General features: G+C 44.3%; 1 protein-coding gene and 1 long non-coding RNA gene across 2 annotated transcripts in view; one reads left to right on the top strand and one right to left on the bottom strand.

Annotated features, from left to right (window-relative positions):
* LOC124605544 (ubiquitin carboxyl-terminal hydrolase 5) overlaps window positions 1-18,701 on the top strand; it is a 164,658-nt gene that overhangs the window by 130,037 nt on the left and 15,920 nt on the right. The window contains exon 12 of the mRNA XM_047137302.1: window positions 17,034-17,422. Coding sequence (XP_046993258.1) covers window positions 17,034-17,422 — 389 coding nt within the window. The remainder of the gene's footprint in view (window positions 1-17,033; window positions 17,423-18,701) is intronic.
* Window positions 1,836-15,306, bottom strand: LOC124605546. Its single transcript, XR_006978655.1, has 2 exons — window positions 15,121-15,306; window positions 1,836-2,115 (listed from the first exon to the last, which is right to left on the bottom strand). It is a non-coding gene; the product is annotated as an uncharacterized LOC124605546 (long non-coding RNA).

Here is an 18,701-nt window from a genome sequence, read left to right as displayed (position 1 = left end):
CTCTTTCCTGATGAGGCAACAGTTTGTTGCGAAAGCTTGAATTTTGTGTGTATGTTTGTGTTTGTTTGTGTATCTATCGACCTGCCAGCGCTTTTGTTCGGTAAGTCACCTCATCTTTGTTTTTATATATAATTTTTCCCACGTGGAATGTTTCCTTCCATTATATATATATATATATATATATATATATATATATATATATATATATATATATATAATTGTTGGGTTCAAATTGTGGATGGATATGTGTGTGTGTGCGCGAGTGTATACCCGTCCTTTTTTCCCCCTAATGTAAGTCTTTCCGCTCCCGGGATTGGAATGACTCCTTACCCTCTCCCTTAAAACCCACATCCTTTCGTCTTTCCCTCTCCTTCCCTCTTTCCTGATGAGGCAACAGTTTGTTGTGAAAGCTTGAATTTTGTGTGTATGTTTGTGTTTGTTTGTGTGTCTGTCGACCTGCCAGCACTTTCATTTGGTAAGTCACATCATCTTTGTATATAAAAAACAAAGATGATGTGTGTTGTGAGGGTGACACGGTATTAGAAGGTGGAAAGTGTAACATGAGGTTGAAATGAAAATGAAAAATAAAAATATATGGGGAGAGATAAAGGTGAACTAGAAAGCAGCTGGAGATCTGGTATGAAAAAAGGCGAAAAAGTGTTTGTTTTTAGATATATTTTTCCTACGTGGAATTGTTTTTAGATACATTTTTCTCACGTGGAATGTTTCCCTCTTTTTTATATATATATATATATATATATAAAAATAGAGGGAAACATTCCACGTGGGAAAAATTATATATAAAAACAAAGATGAGGTGACTTACCGAACGAAAGCGCTGGCAGGTCGATAGACACACAAACATACACACAAAATTCAAGCTTTCGCAACAAACTGTTGCCTCCTCATGAGGCAACAGTTTGTTGCGAAAGCTTGAATTTTGTGTGTATGTTTGTGTTTGTTTGTGTGTCTATCGACCTGCCAGCGCTTTCGTTCGGTAAGTCACCTCATCTTTGTTTATATATATATATATATATATATATATATATATAATGGGCAAGGGGCACTAAATTAATAGTGTGTAGATAAGTTGAGAATTTGGATCTAACATGAGATGTGCTAGGGTAGTCCATGCAGTTGCAATGACAACTGTGTTCAGATGGCTTAGTGGTTAAAGCATCTGCCTTGTACACAGGAGACCAGGATTCGATTCTCAGTTTGGCATAAATTTTCAACTTTCCCATTGATTTAAATTAGTGCCCACTCAGAGGCAATGTCTGTAATTCCTTTGCGTCTTAATTCATAGTGGCTCATGGTGTCTGTTCTACTGGACATGTGCAAAAGAAACGACACCACATATGTATAATTCAGGCAAACACAGCCAAGAGCTCGTTTGTGTGGATCCACACAAGGCTCAAACTCTTATGGGAATCAGCAAAATGCTGCAAGTAATGAGAATAATCGGCAAGGGACAGTGAATTAGTAGTGTGTGAATAAGTTGAGAATTTGGTTCTGACAGTAGGCGTGCTAGGGTAGTCCATGCAGTTGCAGTGATCATTGTGTCCAGATAGCTTGGTGATCAGAGCATTTGCTAGTACACAGGAGACCCGGGTTTGAATCCAGGTGCTGTACAAATTTTCAACTTTCCTCATTGATTTAAATCAGTGCCCACTCACAGCCAGTGTCTGTAATTCCTTTGCGTCTTTGAATTTGAATTAGTTAAACTGCCTTTATCTGACTGTGGCTGGTTGTGCAGTACTCCCGTACAATACTTGAACAATAGTGCACGAGCAAATAATTGCTTTTCTGCTTTACTTGAGTCAGTAGACTTGAAGTTTTCATTGACGAATTAATTTATTACCAGCCTTTGGTATAAAACAAGGATCTCTCATAAGACACTATATTAAGATGTATTTCAAAAGACTTCATATTAGGAAATGACTTATTACAGATTCAAGATTGGTATTCTCCTCCATTGTTAATTTGTGTTCGGGGAATCTTCTGTCTGGTGTATTCTTTGAAGCTGCGGTTGGTGATGGTCTCACTGCTGCACCTGCACTGAAGTCATACCATTGGTTGCCGAGTTCCCAATGCTGCCCACAGCCCAACAAATAGCTGAAACAGAAGATATAAAAATACTCTTCGAGACAGATGTTGTCTACAGTAGAAAAGGAAAAATACGGGTTTGCAGAATAACACCTTATATAAAATTAGTCAATTTACAAGGGTTGAATGAAAAGTATTGCATCCACCTTCACTAATTGGGTTTGGATGGAAATATTTTAATAAATCAAACACAGAAATAATCCTTAGAATGTGACCTCTAATTACCAATATTCACTTTTCCACATAATCACCAGCCAGTTGGATACATTTCTGCCAGTGATGAACAAGTTTTCTGAAGCCGTCACAGAAGAAGTCGACACTCTGTTTCCACAGTCACAGTCTCACAGTTCTCTCAGCATCTTCATCAGAAGCATAATGATGTCCCCGCAGATCATCTTTCATTATCGGGAACAGATGGAAGCCAGACGGTGCTAAACATGGACTGTATGGGGGATGCCGTACGGTGCTGAGATTCAGTCCCTGAAGTTCTGCTGTGGTGGCACGTAAAGTGTGTGGTTTGGCATTGTCGTGCTGCAGGAAAACATTTCCCTTTTCCTTTTGGACCCTTGTTAGCTGTCGTTTCAGAGTTCGCGGTGTTGTGATGTAACGCCCTGAATTTATTGTTGTTCCATGATCAAGGAAATCAACATGGATAACACCATCTGTGTCCTCCCTGTGGGTCCATGGGTTAGAAGAGGCCCAAGGTATTCCTCCCCGTCACAAGAGGCAACTAAAAGGAGTCTCACACGTTTCATCCTTTATGTGATGGTCCCCTGTAAGGTTTGACCTCAATTTTTCGAAATTTTCCCAAAGAGCGAGCCAATTGGGGAAGGGCGCCTTATGTGGTGCATCGTGTCCATCAGGCATTGATATCCTTAGCCCACTTTCTCATCGTTGCATTGCAGTCCCGGCCATTCCCCATCTCTTTGGCGAGGACACCTTCCTAGGTGTGTTTTCCACCATGCATTACGCAGTGTCACTTTCTGTGCCAACAATGACCATGGACTTTCTTGCACCTCATATCCAACGTGGTAGCCAGTCCGTTGTGGTGGGGCCGCCATGTACCTTGTTGGTTGTAGCCCCCTGCCAACACAGGGATCACTTTGATGATGCGTGCACTGTCAACTCCCCACGTATGCCAAGGAGTAGATGCCCGCCACCCTGAGGCTTCGGGACCACCAACAATGGTCATCCTTCCAAGTGGCCTTTGCTGCGGCTGGGTGGCGCCCTTGGGAAGGGCCCTGGTCCATGTGGATGGCATCATGGCAGATGACATGCCATGAAGTGTAGTGCTTCATGTCTTGCTGGTGGTCCACCACCTGCAGTCACCAAGCAGGCAAAGTCTAACTTAAATACTAAGAAATACGACCCCAAATTGTTCCTCTCCCTGGCCACACCTTGGGAGGAACGCCAGGCTAAGGATGGCAGTGAAGCTTATTTGCCCCGATACCTCATATGTACAAGAGTTTATGAGGAATCTTTCATGTCCATGAGGCCTCCATTTTTTGTGGAGCATTTGGAGGACAAGTTTGGGGAGGTGGAGGGCTTGTCCAAAAATCGCTCTGGGTCAGATTTGATAAAAACAGCATCCTTTGCCCAGTCACGGGCATTACTCACTTGTTACAAGTTGGAGGATGTTTCTGTTGCCATCACCTCTCATAAGAGCTTAAATATGGTCCAGGGTATTACATTCCACAGGAACCTTCTTTTGCAGTCTGACGACTCATGTGGCGCGTTCATCGGGATCCGTGGGATAATCAGGTTGCCACTGGTGCCTTCATCTTGGCCTTCGAGAGTGACACATTGCCTGAGAAGCTCAAAGTGATGGTCTACTGCTGTGATGTCAAGCCATATATTCCTCCCCTGATGTAGTGCTTTAAGTGCTGCAATCTTCCCACTGTACTTCCAGCTCCACCTGTCGAGATTGTGGACATCCATCGCATCCCAATACTCCATGTGCCCCGCCTCCCATCTGTGTCAACTGTGGAGGGCATCATTCACCTTGCTCGCCAGACTGCAGGATTTTACAGAAAGAGAGGAAAATCATGGAGTAAAAGACCGTGAATCGACTGACCTACACTGAGGCTAAGAAAAAATATGAGCGCCTACATCCTGTGGACCATCTCATACACCGTCGCTACAAGAAGAGTTGTAGCCATATCAGTTCCGCGAATTCCAGTCAGCTCTCAGATCCAGATGGCTACATCTGCCCCCTTGATGGTGGGGGACACTTACCTCCCTGTTGCTCCCGCACCACCTACCTCAGGAGCAACACCCCGCCAGCCATCGGGGATTTCAGTCCCCACTTCTGAACCAGAGAAATGTAAGGCTTCTTCGGAACTTCTCACTAGGAAGGACCCCTTGGATCACTCCCTTCCCAGGTTTCTGCCAGTTGGAAAGATGACACTCGTCAGCGGCTGAAGAGCCCAAAAGCAGGCTGGTCGTAGGGCTTCACACTCATTCTCTGTCCCGGATTCTGATACAGTGAAGTTCTCCCAGCCAGGGAAACCAAGGAACAGCATGAGAAATCGAAAAAGAAGACCCCTAAGAACAAGGAACTTGGGGTGGCACTCGCACCACCACGACCTACAACCTCTGCGTCTGAGGATGGGGTGGAGCTTTTGGCACCTGCTGAGGACCTGGATCTCGCTGGACTGTCACACAATGGATACAGACTGCTCAGGCAAAAAGTTGGTGGCAGCAGGTGACCCTGAGGTCTAAACTGCCTCATTTAATGTTCCATGCCTTCCCAGCCTCACAATAACGTCATTCTCCAGTGGATTGTGGCAGTTTTTTCCACCACCTGGCTGAGGTATGGCAACTGTTAAGCTTTACACCTGCTTTCTGCATTGCCCTCCAGGAAATCTGGTTCATGGCAATGGGGACCCCTGCCCTCCATGGCTATAAGGGGTATTACAGGAACTGTAGTGACTATAATTGAGTGTCAGGTGGTGTTTGCGTTTATTTTCAAAACTCAGTCTGTAGTGAAGCTGTACCCCTTCAAACCTCTCTTGAAGCTGTGGCTGTCAGAATACATATCTTCCTCCAGATGGTACAGTACCCCTGAATGTATTAGCTGCATTGATTGATTATCTCCCTAAATCTTTCCTATTTTTGGGAGATTTTGAACGCACATAACCCCTTGTGGGGTGACACCGTGCTTACTGGCCAAGGCAAAGATGTCGAAACCTTGCTGTCTCAGTTCGACCTCTGCCTCTTAAATATTGGGGCCGCCACACATTTCAGTGTGGCTCGAGGTTGTTACTCGGTCATTGATTTATCAATTTGCAGCCCAGGACTTCTCCCATCTATCCACTGAAGAGCACATGATGAACTGTGTGGTAGTGACCACTTCCCCATCTTCCTATCACTGCTGTCAGGCCCACGGACGCCTGCCCAGATGGGCTTTAAACAAGGCGAACTGGGAAGCATTCACTTATGATGTCACTGTTGAAGCTCCCCCACACGGTAACATCGATGTGATGGTTGAGCGGGTGACTCCCACAATCGTTTCTGCAGTAGAAAATGTGATCCCTTGCTCTTTAGGGTGCCTGCGGCGAAAGACAGTCCCTTAGTGGTCGCCGGAAGTCACTGAGACAATTACAGAGTGTTGGCAAACTTTACAGTGCCATAAGCGACACCCTTCCCTAGAGCATCTGATAGCCTTTAAGCAGCTCCGTGCCCATGTACGCCAGCTTATAAAACGACGGAAACAGATCTAGGGAGAGGTATGTATGGACCATTGGGTTCACTACACGCCATAGTGAAGCTTATAAAGCCCCATTTACGGAGTGGAAGCTCCTCAGCGCACTTGCACATTGCCCCGACACAGCTCCTGGGCTGGATTGGATCCACAGTCAGATGATTAAACATCTCTCGTCTGACTACAAGCACCATCTCCTCGTCATCTTCAGCCGGATCTGGTGCAATGCCATCTTTCCATTGCAACGGCGGGAGAGCACCATCGTTCCTGCGCTCAAACCTGGCAAAAACCCACTTGATGTGGATAGGTGTTGGCCCATCAGCCTCATCAACGTTGTTTGTAAGCTGCTGGAACATGTGGTGTGTTGGTGGTTGGGTCCTGGAGTCATGTGGCCTACTGGCCCCAAGTCAGGGCGGCTTCCGCCAGGGGCCCTCGAGTCTGTCATCCGAACAGCCTTTTCCAGATGCCAACACCTTGTTGCCGTCTTGTTTGATCATAAGCTAAACATATGACACCACCTGGCGACATCATATGGGTGGGGTCTCCGAGGCCCGCTCCCGATTTTTATCCAGAATTTCCTGTCGCTTCGTACTTTCCGTGTCCAAGTTGGTGCCTCCCATAGTTCCCCCCATATTCAGGAGGATGGGATCCCGCAGGGCTCTGTATTGAGTGTAGGGCTGTCTGTGTCACCCTCTGTGTATGCAGACGACTTCTGCATTTCGTACTGCTCCACCAGTACTGGAGTTGCTGAGCGGTGCCTACAGGGAGCCATCCACAGGGCACAGTCATGGGCTCTCACCCACAGCATCCACTTTACAGTTGCTAAGTCGTGTGTCATGCAGGCACTTCTGTCGGCGTCTTACCGTTTATCCGGAACCAGAACTTTACCTTCATGACGATCCACTCACTGTAGTGGAGATATATCGATTCTTAGGACTGGTTTTCAACACCTGATTGACTTTGCTTCCTCACCTTCATCAGCTTAAGCGGAAGTGCTGGCAGCACCTCAGTGCCCTCCACTGCCTGCGCAACACCAACTGGGGTGCATATCGCTCTACTCTGCTGCAGTTCTATTCAGCAGCGCCTTAGTATTGCGTATACTTGACCCAGTGCTCCACTGTGATGTTCGCCTAGTACAGGAGCTATTAGGACGAGTCTGGTGACCAGCATCCTGGTGGAGGCCCGAGTCCCTCCATTGCAGGTTAGGCGTGCACAGCTGCTTGCCAGTTACATTGCACACGTTCGTGGTTCTCCTTCGCATCTGAATTACTGTCCCCTTTTTCCACCCACGGCTGTTCATCTCCCACTTCGGCAGCCTAGGTCAGGGTTAACAATTGCAGTTCATGTGTGATCCCTTCTGTCTGAACTGGTGTCCTTACCTTTACCACCTCCCATCCAGGTCCATCCGCATGCACCTCCATGGTGTACACCTAAGCCACAGATTCGTCTGGACCTTTCGCATGACTCTAAGGACTCAGTTACTCCTGTCACTCTCCACTGTCACTTCCTCTCGATTCTTGATGTGTTCCAGGGCTCTGAAGTGGTTTACACCAACAGCTAGATGGCTGATGGTCATTACGTCCACAGAGGCCATTTTGAACAGCATTCCTTGTCCGATGGCTGCAGTGTATTCACTGCAGAGCTGTTCGCCATCTCTTGTGCACTTCAGTATATCCGTTCATGCCCTGGGGAATTCTTTCTTCTGTGCACTAACTCCTTGAGCAGCCTAAAAGCTGCCGACCAGTGGTACCCTCACCATCCTTTGGTAGGATCCATCAAGGTCCCATTGTTTGGTGGTGTTTGAGTGGACCCCAGGACACATCGGCATCCCAGGCAACAAACTTGCTGACAGGCTGGCCAAACAGGCTATGCGTAAACCGCTTCAGGAGATGGGCATATCTAAATCTGACCTGTGTTCTGACTTACACCGTAGGATTTTTCAGCTTTGGGAGATGGAATGGCGTAACAGCACACACACAACAAACTACGTGTCATTAAGGAGACTACGAAAGTCTTCCATGCGGGCATCTCTCAGGGAATCAGTTGTCCTCTGCCGGCTCCACATTGGCCACGCTTGAGCGACCCATGCTTACCTCCTGCGCCTTGAAGACCCGCCTGAGTGTCGGTGCGGTGCCCGCTTGTCAGTGGCCCATATTTTGATACACTGTCCCACTTTGACTGACCAGCGACGAAATTTGGGGTTACCAGACTCTTTTGCCACTAATTTTATCTGACAACGCCTCATCGTGTGATTTAGTTTCATGTTTTATTCATGAGGGTGGGTTTTTATCATTTCATCTAAGTTTTAGTGCGTGTCCTTTGTCCCTCTGTGTCCTCCACCCTAGTGCTTTTAGGGTGGAGGTTTTAATGTGTTGCAAAGTGGCTGGCTTCTCCTTTTTTATTCTCATTGTCTGCCAGCCATGGTAATCTGCTTTGTTGTTTTAATCTCTTCATCCCATTTCTTGCGTTTCTGTGGTTTTCTTGTCCCCTTTTGTCCATTTACATGTTTGTTGCACTTCATCATTCTTGTGATTTTTCCTTTCATTCTGTTTTGAGTTGTCAGTCTCGTTTGTTTTATTCTCACACTTTTGGCATTGTTTTATTCAGAACAAGGGACTGATGACCTCGTAGTTTGGTCACTTTCCCTCTGCTCTAGTCCAACCAACCATCTGTGTCCAAGAACACTGTGGTCATGATTGTTCCAGCTGAGGGCTGTGTCTTGAATTACCTTTTCTGGGGCGAGTCTTTGTGTCGATATTCCATAGACTCACGTTTCATCTCCGGGTTGTAATGGTGCACCTGTGTTTTGTCTCCTGCCACAGTTTAATGGAGAAAGGTGTCACCTTCATTCTCGTAATGCGAGAGGAGTTCCTGGCAAATTTGAATTCTGTGCGCTTTCATTTCAGGAGTCAGCATCTGGGGTACCCATCGTGCACAAATCTTCCGATAGCCAAGCAAAGCAATAATGCACCCCACACATTCCTGTGAAGTGCCGATTGTGCTTGCAATTTCTCTCTTGAGTGATACGATGATTGTCCTGAATCAATCTGTCAACATTTTGCTTATGAAACTTGGTGGTTGCTGTTACAGGATGTCCAACTCTTTGTTCATGACGCAGGTCAGATGTTCCCGCCTCAACATCCTTAAACTTACTCGCACAATGACGCACAGTACTCACATCAACACAATAACCATAAACTACTTTCATTCTCCGATGAATCTCCTTTGGCGTGACACCTTCTGCTGTCAAGAATTCAATGACTACAAATTGCTTAAATCGCATTGACTGACCATCTGCGCAGGGTTCCATACTTTTCACTGTAACAACACAACCGTTCAATGCTAAGGCTTCCTGCCAACTGGAGCTGTAGGGAAGAGGCTGTGAAACAAGGCAGGACCTACTGCATACAAATGCTGCCAACTGTTGAAGAGTTACGAAGGTGGAGGCATTACTTTTCAGTCAACTCTCATAATAATGACACCATAACTTAATAAAACCTTATCGCATCACATTTATACATTTGTACATGACGTTGAGGGAGTTTTAGCATATAATCATTTGTGCATATTTCAGGGATTTTTAAATTCAAAATTTCTGCAGCCTTTCAACTCCCACCCCTTTGAATAAGTGAAAGTATACACACACATGGCTAATGTATCCTCCTACTGCGGGCGGCAACTGTGTTTGACATGAGCAACAATCGGGCGCTGATGACCTCGATGTTGAGCGCCCATAAACCCCAACACACACACACACACATGAGCAACAATCGAGGGTGGGCGGTAGGAATGGAGCAGTATGGGGCGAGGAGGAGGGGGCCTAGCAGTGTAGCGATGGGAGGTGTTCTGCTGCCAGCTGGAGTGTGCAGGAATTTGATGGGGACAGAATAGGACTGCTACTTAGGGGATTACATAAATGAAGGCTATGGTGTAAGGAGTGTTCCTACCTGTGCAGTTCAGAGAAGCTGATGTTGGTAGGAAGGATCCAAGTGGCGCAAGCTGCCAAGCAGCCATTGAGGTGAAGCACATTGTCTCTTGGCCATAGTTTGGTGATGTCCATTTATGCAGACAGATGGCTTTTTAGTTGTCTTGCCATGTAGAAAGCAGTACAGTGGTTGTACCTTACTTTGTAGATCACATGGCTGCTTTCACAGGTAGCCCTTCCTCTGATGAGGTAGGAGATGGCTGTGACAAGACTGGAGTAAGTGGTGGTCGGAGGTTGTATGTGACAAGTCTTACATCTAGGTCTGTAGAAAGGATATGAGCCATGAGGCAAGGGGTTGAAAGCAAGAGTGGAGAAGGGATGATAAGGACATTGCATTGGCTCGGCGGGTGGCAGAATGCCGCTGTGGGGAGGATAGTGAGTAGGATATTCTTCATTTCAGGGCATGATGAGATGTAGTCAGAATGCTGGTGAAGAATGTGACTCTGTTGCTCCAGTCTTACGTGGTACACTGAGTCAAGAGAGTAGTGCTCCTTCTTGGCTGGACAGTGGGAATATGGTAGGCTATAGGGGACTAACAAGCTGTCTCTTCAGGTGAATGATTACCTCAAACATTGGCTAAGAGGTGGTTTTACCACCATGATGTGCTTTACAGCCTGCACCATCTGGCTGCTTCCTATCAGCACCAGCTTTTGTGAATTGTGCAGGTGGGATCTCTACCTACAGTATATCCTTTGTTCCTGTAATCCATCTGGCCTTGGCATCTACGAGCCCCAGCCCTGTTCATGGTCATACTCCAGCACTACACAAGCCTTACATTCTGCCAGCACATTCACTAGTCCTTTCCCCATCTCAACTTCTTTCCCCTCCCCTCTCCTTTTCCTGTGCGCCCCCCCCCCCCCCCCAATTCCACACACCCCTTCCCATCACAGTGTCCCGAATCTGCAACTAGCAGCCCTATCCTGTCCCCACCATGTTCTGTGCTCTAACAAGCAGCACATGATCTTTCCCCACCCCTAACCTGCTATGCCTGCCCACCCCATGCCACCTCGTCACCCCCACCATCCACCTCAGACTGTTGCTCACATCAGACTTAGTAGCTGTCTGCATCTGGCCACTGTGGTTGAAGACAGTGGCCGTGTGTGTGTGGGGGGGGGGGGGGGGGGGGGGGGGGGTCATATCGGTGTGCTTTTTATTTCTGAAGAAGTCCTTTTGGCTGAAAGCTAAAACGTTTAATGGTCTTTTGATTGTGCTTGTCTGCAACTCAGTGCCTCCTCTATGTGGTGAGTAGCAATACATCCTTTTCATTATATTGTTGTTATTCCATCCTATCTTTCCATTGCTTAAACTATTACATACGTTACACAGTATTTGTTTTCATATATGCAACACCTCGTTTGCTACATTCACAAACTATTAAAAAAAAAAAGATCGCAGAATCCTCTTTCAATCTGCCCTTCCATGATTACAATTAGTGTACAACTTCATGCTTGTCATAAGCAAATCCCTGTAATCATGTTAATGGTACTCCTTCAATAATTGAGTCTCAGAACAACACTTAAATCCTTTATATGTCTTACTGATTGGGTCAGCTTAATTAAGTTTGTATACTTTTCATATTATTGTTATTCCGTTCTGGTTTATCCATTGTTTAAATCATTGAGGGGCAGGTGTAATGCCATAAAAATTTACCGTAGAGGGGCATGAACAATAATTTACATGTCTCCAATTTGATCTACATGTAACACTTTAGTTTTACTATTGTGATATCTTTTCTACAGTAGGCTTGTAAAACATCCACCTTAACAACAAAAAATTAGTATTAAAAGTGGTCAAGTAAGTTACCACCGTACCATTACGGTGGTAAAGTTCAATAGTTGATGGAACAGTTTTTGCCTGCTCTCAGGTACAAAGGTACTGTGCACACTTAACGCATCCACACAGTATGGGCACGGCTTTTTTTTTAACTGCCAACTGCACATCTTCTGTTGGAGAACTGCTCCATTTCAATCTCCTTGTGCAGAATGAATTCATTTGTTACATAGTAGTCTACAAAGTGAAAGAACACTCTCATCCATCATTTCTAGCATTTTCTGTCTGTAGCACAGTCTGACTTCAGTGGATCGAAATTATCTACATAGTTCATACTGGAATTGTAATCTTTAAACACAAGAGGGCAATTGATATTGGTTATTGTTCCATCTTTCATTCCGGGACTTAAATGTGGACACACATGATGCTGCATGATGATCATGTTGACTGCCCTGTTATCCTTATAGCTAACTACTCTATCATTACTAATTCTGTAATCGAATTCCCCTCTCTCAAGTTCCTTATCCCCCTTGAGTTTTTGCATTTTTCCTTTCTGTGATTTATTGTTCCGCAAGTTTGGAGACTATTGGACTATGTTCTTCAACAGATCATATGGCGTAAAATAATATTGTGTAAAAATAATGACTCTTTCTTTCCACGAAGGTCTCCGGTGGAACTTTTCTTTTATAAATATCAGAATTCAAGTTGTATAATGCTACATCACATAACATCCACATTTTCTACTCTCTGTCTTTATAGCTTTCTCTTCTGCACTGTTTGAGAGAAGATTTGCCTATGAATTCAACCATTGCTTCATCAGTAGTGAGATTCTGATGTGTTGTATAGCAGTCTTGGAATTTCCTTTTCAAATGATCTAACAATGGATGTAGTTTGTATAGTTTTTCATAATTCTTACTGTTTTTGTCAGGAACCACAGAATTATCTTTGAGGTGCAAGTTACTCAGTAACCAACCAAATCTTTTTATTGATATTAGCTGTGATATATAACTTTCGCCAAGGTTTGGGTCAGTGCTGCACTAATCTCTGTAGCTAGGATTTTCAGTGATTCCCATGTTAAGTTTTATTCCGATAACTTTTTATTTCATGTTTGTTGGTGGGGGGACAAAATATTTGCCAGTCTATGTTGTATACAGATTGGCTTGAAACACCCTGGTTTATAAGTGTTTCATCAAAAAACCTGACTAAAAATAATGATTCTTTCCAAAAGGTCACTGGTTAGATTTAGAACCAGTTTTGATCCTAACCCTACTACTGGAGATAGTGAAGCTTCTCAGCTGGCTGACTGTCAGTCAGTTTAAACTTTGCCCATAGTCCTTGTATGTCTGTCGTACTGGAGTTGAATGATAACCATTCATTGTCTAAGTGGGATGCTAACAACTGCTTTTTTTTTTTTTCGTCTAGAATTAATACTTTCCTAGTCTTCCTGAGTGATTTACTAACTTTAGTAACCATTGTCGCTACAGCATGATAACTTCCCAGTTTCTATGCTACACAGTCAATAAGGTCAGCCTGTTTGTAGGTACAAGGTCTGGGTTGCGTAACTAGATGTTCACAGCCCTTTTTGAAAGTGTTCAGAAGTACTTCCACAAGACAGTCTGCCCATACCACATGTAGTGAATCCATTGACATTCCAGCCTGTATCTGGTAAGTTAAAGTCACCTCCAAAGAATATTGCTTGGTCTCGGCATCTCTGCTATACTGACCGTAAACTTTCCTAGGATGACTCTAAACCTGTCACTTCAGAATCAGGTGGCCAGTAAAAACATCCAACAGTTACCTTCATTTCTCCTAGATCTGTTATACATGTCCGTATAATTTCACTGTCACACTCAAATTCAACCTCAGTAGAGACAATATTTTTGTTAACTGCACTGAACACACCCTCTCTTATAGCGTATAATCTGTCTTTCCATTGTACGTTCCGTGAATTGCTAAATATCTCGGAGCTTTCTACTTTGTTTCAGTCACCTCTTGGTCTCAAGATTAATTTGAGTGCGAGAAGTTTCCTGGAGAGCATTACATATCGGAACTTCGTGACGAATACTTTGACAATTTATTGTTAAAATTTTGACAAGCAGTGTGTGACTTTGTAAGCAATCTGATTTCTCACTCTGCGTATCGACTGGCAAGCGTTCATCAGAGGACCTCAGCCTAAAGCCGAGCGTAAAGAAAATGCCATGTGCACTCGACAAGTACTCTGCTAATAGAATAGCTTCTTCATTCGTGTAGTGCACAGCTGAACTATCAATGAGAGCCCTACAACTCTGCACCCTATAATGCATGTCCAAATACAATGCTATCTAGCAAAGGTACGCTTGTCCTTTGTGCTTTCTACGTTGGGCCCTCGGGGGCCACTAGACTAGACCTGCTCCGTTGGTGATTGAGAGCCCCACTTCCACTGCTTGCCCCACACCCAGGGTGACTACCGACATGTCAGGGACATCGATCCCCAGCCCCCAGCTGGAAGAGCATCACCCACCTCCAGCATGTCTCACCAGCACAGGGTCTCTTGGGACACTCTACTCGCATGATTTTGCTGATCCTGCAACCGGATACCAGCCAGTGGCTGAAGGAGTCATGGGCTGCTGGTTGTAGAATTACATTCCTCCTCTTTCCCTGAAACGAAGGTAGACATCGAAATCGTATAAGGAAAAGGCAGGAGGACAAGCAGCAGTCCTCCAAGGAAGGCGATTGTGGTAGCCCCCATGCCACTAGACCCCACATGTTCCACCTTGTATGCAAGGCAAAGGTAGTGGTAGCTCCTGTGGCACTGGATCTCCCTACACAACTTGATTCATTACCGATGCATATTGAGGCTGTATCCTCGCAACTGGTGGTGACAGCAGGTGACTCTGGGGCATGATGTACTTCCTGGGTCCATTCACACTCCAACAGGAGACTGATAGTATGTTTCTTCTGAAACACTTGCTGTTTCTTCCACCACCTGGCTGAGCTACGTCGTTTCTTGTGTGTTTCCTATGTTTCTTGTAGTGCCCTCCAGGAAACTTGCATCTCAGCACTGTAGATCCCTACCCTTCACAGCTCTTGTGGCAATTTTAGAAAGGGCGCTCTCTGTGAAAGTGTGTCTAGCAGAGTATGTATGTATGTGCAGAACTCTGTCCACAGTGAAAATGTGCCACTCATTAAGTCTTTGGAGACTGTAGCTGTTGGTGTGAGGACATTTCTGGATTGTACCGCCTGTAACCCCCACTCATGGTAAAATATCTCAAAATGTGTTGTCTGCACTGATTTCTCAGCTCTGCCCCCCCCCCCCCCCCCCCCTGCCTCCACCCACCCACCTTCACCCTCTTTTTTAAGTTTGACGTCAGTGGCCGGCCGTAACCATTGACCACAGCAACGTTATGCTTGCAGAGCTCTATCTTTTTCCCTGGAATACTGGTACACCTACACTCTTCAGTGTGACATACAACTCTTGCTTGGCCATTGATTTTTCCATATGCAGCCCTGGTCTTCCCCCTCCATCCACTGGAGAATTCATGATGACCTTTATGACCACTACCTCAGTGTCACTCACCTGGGTATCCTCCCAGATGGGCACTCAACAGTGCTGATACAGATACCTTCACTTCTGGCGTCACTGGTGGACCTTCAAAATCATCGTAGCCATTAGAGATTGCAGATGATCTCTCCAATGCCATAAGCGACATCCATTAGTGGAGCATCTCATTGCCTTTAAACAGCTCTGTGCCCTGGTCCGACACCTAATAAAACAACAGAAACAAGAATGCTGGGATTAGTATGTTAGTACCATTGTACTGCAGATTCCTCTTCCTCAAGTTTGGTCAAAGATTCGACGCCTTTATGGACACCAGCCGCTCACAGGTTGAATAGCGTTGCCTATACTGACTCGGACACTGTCACCGGGCATTTTGCTCTGTATTATGCATGGGCCTCTGTGTACAAGAATTATCAACCTGCATTTCATGTCCTCAAACAGCAGGTGAAGTTAATTCACTTACCTTTCACTACACTTTACCTAGAACCATATAATGCTCCAATCAGTGAGTAGGAATTCATCAGTACCAACTGTGTTGGTATATTGAGTCTCAGGATCTTGTGGTTCTGTCCCAGGATGATTTTCACCAAGGCCAGGAAGCCAAGAGCAGCGGTTATTGCATAGAGTTGTCACTGCTAACCGACAAGCAAGTGAAATAACTATAGAAATCAATGCGAGGTGCACATCAAGCATATCTGTTAGGACAGTGCAGCATAATTTGGTATTAATGGGCTATGGCAGCACACTACTGACGCAAGTACCTTTGCTAACTGCACAGCATTGCCAACAGTGCCTCTCCTGGGCTCTTGACCATATTGGTGGGACCCTAGATGACCGGAAAAGTTGGTAAGAGCTGATGATAGGGTTACTGCAGTCCCCACAAAGCTGTGGACCCAAGTTGCTAACAAGGCAGTGTGCAAACTGGTGGTGACTCAATAATTGTGTGGGTTGTTCTTATGTGGAATGGACTGAGTTCTCTGAATTTTTGGCAATTTGGAAACCATTTGCAGCCATTCATGGATGTTATGTTCCCAAACAACAATGGTATTTTTATGGGTGACAGTGCACCATTTCACTGGGCCACAATTGTTCGCAATTGCTTTGAAGAACATTCTAGACAGTGAATAATCTGGCCACTCAGAATGCTCAACATGGATCCCATCAAACATTTATGAGACATAATTGAGAAGTCAGTTCATGCACAAAATCCTGCACTGGCAACACATTCGCAGTTGTGAAGGGCTGTAGAAGCAGCATGGCTCAGTATTTCTGAAGGGGATTTCCAATGACTTGTTGAATCTATGCCATGTTGAGTTGCTGCAATACACTGAGAAAAAGAGAACTGGCACAATATTAGGAGATATCCCATGACTCTGGTCACTTAAGTGTATATCCGTTGCTCCATCTCAGTATGACTTTATTCTTCACAAAAATTGTATTAACTGCTCATAAAAGACAAATCTGCTTAGCTTGATGTGTTCAACTGCATGGCATTTCTCACTATGTAACCTCATGTATTAAGCACACACTTATAATAAGAAAAATTCCAAGGTAGTACACCAAATATGTTCAGGGAGTGTAATTAGCATGTTAGTGGATGTCCAGAGTGTGAACTACTCCAGAATATGGTGTATTGGTTTTTTGTTGATGTGATAAAAATTGTTGAATAAAACAACAAATGTGGTAAAAATATTGTTTTCTTAGAAGCTGGTAAAATCGTGTAGTTCAAATGCTTACAAATTTCATCATGCACCTCAATATCAGTACAGCGTTGTTTGTCTGAAATCATTGTGTGCAATGCTGTGTATGCTGTCTCAGGGGCACTACTTCTTTATAATAATATATCAGAGTACAGTCTAAATAACCTACAACTGCAATTAAAAATGTGTGTTCATTGATTTATATATGCCCATTTATCTTTTGCTCAAAAGGACAACGAGGCTGGCTTCATTTCCCGATTATCTCCTCATACATTTGAAGAAGTTTACTCTGCGTGATGATTGGGTACCTATCAAACTGGATGTAGCTGTGGAAATGCCAGATACAATAGATCTTGCTGCACTTCGTGGTGGTGGCCCGCAGCCAGATGAAGAACCTTTACCAGAAGCACCAGCTACCATAGAAATGCCTCCTCTGGATGAAAATCTGATTTCACAGCTTGTAGACATGGGTTTCCCACCTGAAGCCTGCAAACGTGCTGTCTATTTTACTGATGGTGCTGGTTTGGATCAGGCTACAAACTGGTTGATGAGTCACATAGGAGATTCAGATTTTTCGGATCCATTTGTTCCTCTGGGTACCAGTTCTGGACCAAACAAAGGTTAGTATATTGAAGTTAACTTGTCTAAATAGCATTTCCTCTCTCTCTCTCTCTCTCTCTCTCTCTCTCTCTCACACACACACACACACACACACACACACACACACACTCTCTGTGATATCAGTCTTTCAACAACAAGATTGCATAGTGATTTTACATTCTTTTTTTAAGAACTTCATTTACAAATCATTAAATATATATTACAAATACAAAATACAAGGTGTTTAGAAATCCCCATCACAAACTTGTAGGGCTTTAGAGGGGAGTGAGTAGATAATATTTTGAAAATATTTGGAAAAGATGACATTTTGTCAATGGAATGAGTGATTATTTTGTAAAAATTGTTTGTTTATTTATAGACACAATCACATTCTTATGATACAATTATAAACGGTTTCGGCCATACAGTGACCATCTTCAAATTTAAAACAATACAGAAAAAAATTTATATTAAAACCTAAAAATTAGTGCAATATTTAACCAGGCTTATTAGTAATCTATCTGAATTTATGCAAAATACATAGTTCATACCTAAAGGCGGCATGCACTGAATACAGGTTCATGTGTTGTCAAACTAGCTATAAAATGTAAGACTCCGGTCTTATATAGATATAAAAATTGTGTTAGATTTTGAATTGGAACTGATGACTGGAAACATACCATTTCCATGCTACAGCTATTTGAAAACATGTTGGTAACACAACCACTTTTACAAGTAATTGTTTAGGCACCCAACCCAGTGCATCACTTGTTTTACAGTTCCACTCATTAATAAGCAAAGAAATTGATTGTGTACTCATTGATGGGTTCTCTTCAACGTATGCAGTACAACCTCTTCCAGTTCTGCTGTTTGGTGTCTCCTTCAAGCACCACAGTCACAGGAGTGAAGGTGAAGGTACCCTTTCTCAAAGCCATTGCATAACTACGGCAAAAAAGGTACGAGATGGAGTTGGACATTGTGAAGAACAATCTTGACAAAGGTGACAAGCATCTCTTCCATTACCATGAGCTTTGCCATTCGGAAGGATCATGTCAGTTTATTCTGCAAACGAGTACTCAACCATGTTATTCCAAGTCTCACAGACACATGATGAGGCTCAAACCATGTCAGATGCCAAATGACATCAGCCAATCCGGCATACCCCCCCCCCCCCCCTTCCTCCTGAAGAATACCCTGTTGCATACCTACCTAGCAGACACATTTTCAAATGGCTGCACCTCAAACGGTTCCTGTTCAAAATATTGTGAACTCGTTCCCCTCTCCAAGAACATCTTGTAA

This window comes from Schistocerca americana, chromosome 3 (genome assembly GCF_021461395.2).
Source record: "Schistocerca americana isolate TAMUIC-IGC-003095 chromosome 3, iqSchAmer2.1, whole genome shotgun sequence".
Taxonomy (NCBI): Eukaryota; Metazoa; Arthropoda; class Insecta; order Orthoptera; family Acrididae; genus Schistocerca; species Schistocerca americana.
This window is presented reverse-complemented; position numbering and strand designations above follow the sequence as displayed.